Here is a 6,013-nt window from a genome sequence, read left to right as displayed (position 1 = left end):
ATATATACAATACGTTCTGCTTCAAATTTCTATGTTAAGTTTCCTAGCGTATTGGCTTCAAAACCAACTTGGTACAGCTCCAAAAATCGCATGGTTATGAGGAAGTCTAAAACATTTTTTTTTTCATTCGCCTTCACCTAATCAGGATCTGTCTAAGCAAACCATGGAATGAGTATTTCCTCCATAAAATATGGCTTTGCATTGAGCTAATGCAAGCTTTATGTGTTCTTTTAATTGAAAGTCTCAACCAAACTAATTGGAAGTGAAATAATAATGTTCATCCTATTATCGCATTTTCAGTTCATTAACCAAATGGCTCACATGTCACATCCATGATTCGAAACTTAAATATAGTAAAAATCAGAAAAGACTTCGGGGGATAAAAATGTGAAAAAGACAACGTAATAAACAATGAGAAACCGGATAGGTGTTTTCTCCTCCACCTAACAAAAATGGTTCCAACAAACTGTCTAACTTTGCACATTTTCCTTAGTTTTCCAATTTTTACTCTTCTCACTCGCTTTTCTTCTTGATTCTTACCTTTTTTTTTCCAGAAGCAACTCAAATGGGGCAGGGAGGGACATCGAGAGTCGTTCCAGCTTGAATTTGACCCCAGCCAATAAGACGCCAGTGCTTCTCGACTCGACGACTTAGAGCAATCTTCTCTCCCTTGCTGGTGCAAACAGGAGATGTAAGCTGCAACTTTGCTAAATCGTTCTTCACTGCAAGTACTCTAGCTCCTGTAGACATGGATCCTATGTTCAACATTAGAATCTCCCCCTTGGCCAATTTTGATACTTTTCCCTGCCTTTCTGATCCTTTTGTCCTCACACCTAGGAGCCGCCGCAAAAGGAAAAAGTTCACCTGCAAAGATAAGGACAACAAGTCTCAAAACAGACAATCTTTATCGACAATTGCCTCCAACCTTTTCGGGATCAAATCATTTACAAATTTGCATGCAATGTCAAAACTAGCAAATCAGAGCAGCCTCGAGGGTACAAAGGATGAATACTTTTTTGTATTGAAAACCGAGCTTTCATTGGAAAAAAGATATCCTTAACAAAAGGAGCCAAACTACTAGCTAAAAAAAAAAGGAGCACTAATTGAAGATGATAAGACCTAACAAACTATTACAAGAATGATTGGAGACCATTGCCTAAAGAGAAGCATTAAACTTACTTAGACCAAACCTCCTCCCAAGATCTCTCAAAACCTCTATAAATCATACAGAGAATAATTGTGGAAAAGCCAGCATGCCATAACATCTGCCCTTTGCCGAAGGGCAGATACATGAGGGATGCAACATCACACTTACACAGCAAACGACTCAAAAAGAGTGATATACCCATTGACTGTTTCCAAAAGAGCACAAAAATCCCACACATTCTTGCTTTAAACGACCCCCCCTTCCCCCCAAATAAATAATTAAACAAATAAACAATAATCTGGAAGAAGCAGGAGACCCCCTAAAGAATCTTAGAGTAGTCTTGAGTTGCAACTTAAAGGTCTTCATCCATTAAATAACAGTACATTCAAATGTTAATAAGAACTTTACCTCTAGCTCAACAAAAACATCAGGAAGTGATCCAACTTCCCCAAGAACCTGACCTACCAATCTGTCAGCACGAGTCAAAGTGGGATCCATGGTCGTGCCAACCCCAATAAGACCTCCAGGGACTGCAAATTGCAGCTCATTTTGCTCCGCATACAAAGAAACAATCCTTGAGTATATTGGGGTGCATTTAATGTTACCACTTTCATCCTTAACAACAATCCCCGGACGAACTTCAATAAATTGGTTCACCTTTAAAACACCCTGGAAAGAATACATTTTCAAATTCATTAGCAACACATATCGCAACACAAAACTGTGGACAATTTTTCCAAAAGGTAAAATGGATTAAAAATGTAAAGCAGTAACATGAATTCCTTAAGTAGACATTATCCAAAACAGGTTCAACTGCAAAATTCAGGGTGGTTGAGATCAAAACATCCAACCACCAAAGAAGTAATAACAAAATAACAAAACCTTTACTACTTCTTACATGTTTGCTTGAACTAGTATCTTAATAATTCAAACCAATCCAAAAACTTGGGCAAAGTTCTTAATTGTATAAATCAACTTATTGAACAAGATCACCAATACGCAACATCAAAAACTTCTTTTTCAACTTTAACACCAATAATTGAAAAGGATAAATCACATTTGTCAACTCCAGCCGAATTCCGAAAATTGTCTTTATGATAAACAAGCATAAGGTACTATTACAGCTTATTGACCATCTGAAAGCTGTATTAAGAACTTCATAGCATCACAATTTCAACATAAATTGATGATTGTTTTCTTTAAGAAAAAAGTATGAAGTATATACCCGTAATATGCTACCACCAGCCACACCACCTTTGATCTCATCAACTTCAAATCCGGGTTTGTTAACATCAAAAGAACGAATCACGATCATATTAGGAGGAGAGACGAAATTCCTTTCTGGAATTGGAATCTTTTTCACTATATACTCGCAAACAACATCAATGTTATACTTCAGCTGAGCAGAAATTGGTACTACTGGTGCACCATCAGCAACAGTTCCCTATCAAAGATTTTAAAAAGACAAATTGAATGCAGTGAAAATAGTTCACTATGAAAGTTGTGTATCATTTTTATTAAAAAAAAATAGCGAAAATCATTCATATGAAAATATCAAAACCTTGAGGCAATAAAGAAAAGAGAGCTAACCTGAATGAACTTTTGAATAGCTTCATGTTGATTGATTGCTACATTTTCCTGAATAAGATCAACTTTATTCTGGAGGATTATAATATGCTGAAGGCGCATAATTTCAACAGCAGCAAGGTGCTCAGAAGTTTGAGGTTGCGGGCAGCTTTCATTGGCAGCTATCAGAAGTAATGCTCCATCCATAATGGCTGCTCCATTAAGCATGGTAGCCATAAGAATATCGTGACCCTAGAAAAAATAATTGAACTAGGTTATCGTAGAAATAAGCTTCGTGGTATGTGCATGGTGACTAACCCACCACACAACAAAATCAAAGATTTAAGATCCAAGAAACTCGTAAGAAGATATTATTCATAAAATGTATAAGGAATAGTATACTTTTTGTCTTCTATCATGTTTCATACAATTCTTAGCTACACAGATGCAACAATTAAAAACCTTACCGGGCAGTCGACAAAGGATACATGGCGCAATAGTTTCATCCTACAATTTTCAAACCCAAGCACATCACACAAAGGACTGTCTTCCTTTCCACTTCCGTATGCCCTACAAAAGCATGTTGAGTACGTTAATCAAATACTGGAAGTCAATTGACCTTTTAGGTACAAGTAGATGTGTAAGCTAGCAAAATATAAAAATAGAAGAAACACCCACTTGTAGCACGCAGGTCGAGGGCACTTGTCATCTTCACATTTGTATATCTTTGCATTAGCATACCCCAGCTTAATGGTAATGTTACGCTCCAGCTCATTCTTAAAACGTACAGTCTGCAGATTAGACATTCCATTAATAGATCCATCAGAATGAAGAAGTTATGACGGTTTTCTAGGGAAATTCTACTCATATGAACTAATATTTCTTATGGAAAACCACTTTAAATCTGTGATAATTGCTATAAGTGAACTCCAATGCAGAATAAAGCATCCACGCAAATGCTGTTATTTAAGCCATTGTGAAATATGTAAAAGCCCTGGGTTGTAGACATAAACTATTAATAGCAATTTTCTCCTCACTGGTCATTGAGAGACAGAAAGCTTATGTGATACCTTGTTCGGTTTTCTGTTCCTCTTATAAATTCATACCATGGTATTATCATTATGCAGAATGAGAAAAAAAAAATAGAAGAGAAGCAAAGTTTTGCACCAAACATAACCCAAAGAACCTATATGGAACTCAAAATCCAACCAACAATCAAGCTGAAGAAGGAAAACAGAATAATCCAATAAAGAATAGCAACCGAGATGGACCATCAGTGATGGAATAAATAATCACCTGGACTCCAGAAATTGCTTTTACAACGGTAGACTTCCCATGTGCCACATGACCAATAGTACCTGGAAAGGATGAATTTTGTAATGGACAGTTAACTTTACTAGTAAGATAAGATCCCCAAGACTAAATTTTCTAGTATACACGTACAGTGTAATGATGGGGAATAATGTGCAATAAAAGAATCATACACAAAAGAAAAATTACCAATATTAATGGTAGCTTGACGAGATATAACTTCTGGAGAAAGTGGATGGAGCTTTGTCACATCCAATTTCTTTAAGTCTTGTTCCATCAAACCCTTCCGCGACATCTTTGCTGAATATCTTTATGCAAACAAGTTATGGATGTCTGTCTTGGTTCTTTGTGAAGTTAAACCAGAGAGTAACCAATCTGCCTCCAATCCCAAAAAAAAAAAAAAAAAAAAAAAAAAAAAAAAAATCCCCACCCCCCCCCCAAAAAACCAAAAAAAAAAAAAAAAAAAAAAAAAGAAATGCAATTACCTGCACTGCCACCAATCAAGCTAACAAAATCAACAAACACAGTGGTCTGAATAGAAAGCATCTATTGAAAACAGTAATATCCCCCACATCAGAATACAAACCACTTGAATATAATTGCACACATGAAAACTAAACTAATAAAACACCTAGGAAATGAAACTGAATCATAATAATAAGCTTAAACCCTTAACATACAAAAGGTACAACAAACAAAAAATGGTTTTGAATCCAAATGTATTGCTGATACAAAATCAAACAAGTATCCAGCATTAAGAAAATGATACTGAATCATAATCAATACACCATCAAACAAGTTAAACACCAAAAAACAAAACAGACGAAGGAGGAAGAGAACTTTAGATGAAGGATCTAGGGCTGCAGCCAAAAAATACCAAAAATATTTGATGGAAGAACTTGCGCCTGCGAACTAAGAGAGTCCGGAGATTGAGCGACAGTCCGACGTAGCGCTTGGAAGGGGAAGGCCAAGGTACTGCCGGCGAGACAAATTGGCTTTAGGTTTTTTTCTTGCACGAAATTGGCTGTCAGGCTAGGGATATTATTTCTTTTTCTTTCTATTCAATATTTTACATTCGCGGGTCGTATTGGGTCGAATTTAGAGACATTTTAGACCCAACCCTTCAAATGGTAGATTCTTCTAAACCAAAAACCCTTCCTAAGCTATAAACCCAAACCAAACCAAACCAACCCCTAAAAATTCGATACAATTTGAGTTCGATTGGTTCGGTCCCATCCGTTTGAACTGAACTTCACAACTCACATACCAAAAATTACCTCAGGCAAAAGTTGAAGATACAAGTACGCAGTTGCAATTTCTTAAAGTTATAACAAAGAATAATAAATAGGGTTCATCCATCAAAACACAATAAATGCTTGAATACACACAATCAATCCATCAAAATTATGCCAGAACTTGAAGAAAGAGAGATGCAGCAAGGAAATGTTAGTTGTCGGACCTGCTGATGCTGAATCTGAAATTTCTCTGCGTTGAGACAGCGATTGAGAGTGATGGGTGAGAGAAAGAGAGAGAGATTACCGGCGGCGGTGGCGCCAGAGAGAGAAGCTACCGGCGGCGGCGAGTGATGAATGTGAGAGAGAGATCACCGTCGTGAGAGAGAGAGAGAGAGAGAGATTACAGGAAGCTTGCGTTTTACAAAGGCTAGGGCTGGGCTCAAAGAAATGGGCAGCATAAGAGGCCGAACACAAAATCTTCACGAAATTATAAGTAGTAATAATAATAATAATAATAATCGGGATAGAGAAAGAGGAAAAAAATGAAGATTTCACATAGTACTTTTGATCGAAGGGAATAAAAAAAGAAAAAAAAGAGGGAAAATAAGTAAATAAAAATAACGTAGAAGAGCCCAGATTCCAAATGAATGAAAACGTGACTGAATTGGTCCCGGTCACTCTTCGGGACGGAATGGAAGAAGGGAGGAGATTCTCGAACGAGGAAAAGGATCCAATGACTTCGAAAGAATTGAAC

General features: G+C 36.9%; 1 protein-coding gene across 12 annotated transcripts; it reads right to left on the bottom strand.

Annotated features, from left to right (window-relative positions):
* Positions 1 to 256: 256 nt before the first annotated feature.
* Positions 257 to 5,722, bottom strand: LOC120069341 (eukaryotic translation initiation factor 2 subunit gamma-like). Of its 12 annotated transcripts, none has more exons than XM_039021083.1 (10): positions 5,484 to 5,722; positions 4,510 to 4,514; positions 4,214 to 4,368; positions 4,010 to 4,071; positions 3,392 to 3,504; positions 3,181 to 3,283; positions 2,738 to 2,965; positions 2,373 to 2,591; positions 1,556 to 1,816; positions 257 to 864 (listed from the first exon to the last, which is right to left on the bottom strand). In XM_039021083.1, exons 3-10 carry the CDS (start codon positions 4,317 to 4,319, stop codon positions 562 to 564), a joined length of 1,395 nt encoding a protein of 464 aa, XP_038877011.1. In that variant the 5' UTR covers positions 4,320 to 4,368; positions 4,510 to 4,514; positions 5,484 to 5,722; the 3' UTR covers positions 257 to 561. The 12 variants fall into 12 exon arrangements, with proteins under 12 accessions (XP_038877011.1, XP_038877013.1, XP_038877015.1 ...); XM_039021085.1 differs by having other exon boundaries at positions 4,214 to 4,357; XM_039021087.1 differs by having other exon boundaries at positions 4,214 to 4,332.
* Positions 5,723 to 6,013: the final 291 nt, after the last annotated feature.

The sequence above is a fragment of the Benincasa hispida genome, unplaced genomic scaffold, assembly GCF_009727055.1.
Source record: "Benincasa hispida cultivar B227 unplaced genomic scaffold, ASM972705v1 Contig318, whole genome shotgun sequence".
NCBI classification, from domain to species: domain Eukaryota; kingdom Viridiplantae; phylum Streptophyta; class Magnoliopsida; order Cucurbitales; family Cucurbitaceae; genus Benincasa; species Benincasa hispida.
The sequence above is the reverse complement of the archived record's forward strand: the minus strand, read 5'-3'. Positions and strand labels throughout refer to the sequence as shown.

Coding starts and splice junctions, on each gene's coding strand:
- LOC120069341 (XM_039021083.1), bottom strand. CDS start 4,319: ATGTCGCGGAAGGGTTTGATGGAACAAGACTTAAAGAAATTGGATGTG. Junction 3,505..4,009: donor AAGCAATTTCTGGAGTCCAG/GTGATTATTTAT, acceptor TCTAATCTGCAG/ACTGTACGTTTTAAGAATGA. Junction 2,592..2,737: donor CTATTCAAAAGTTCATTCAG/GTTAGCTCTCTT, acceptor AATCTTTGATAG/GGAACTGTTGCTGATGGTGC.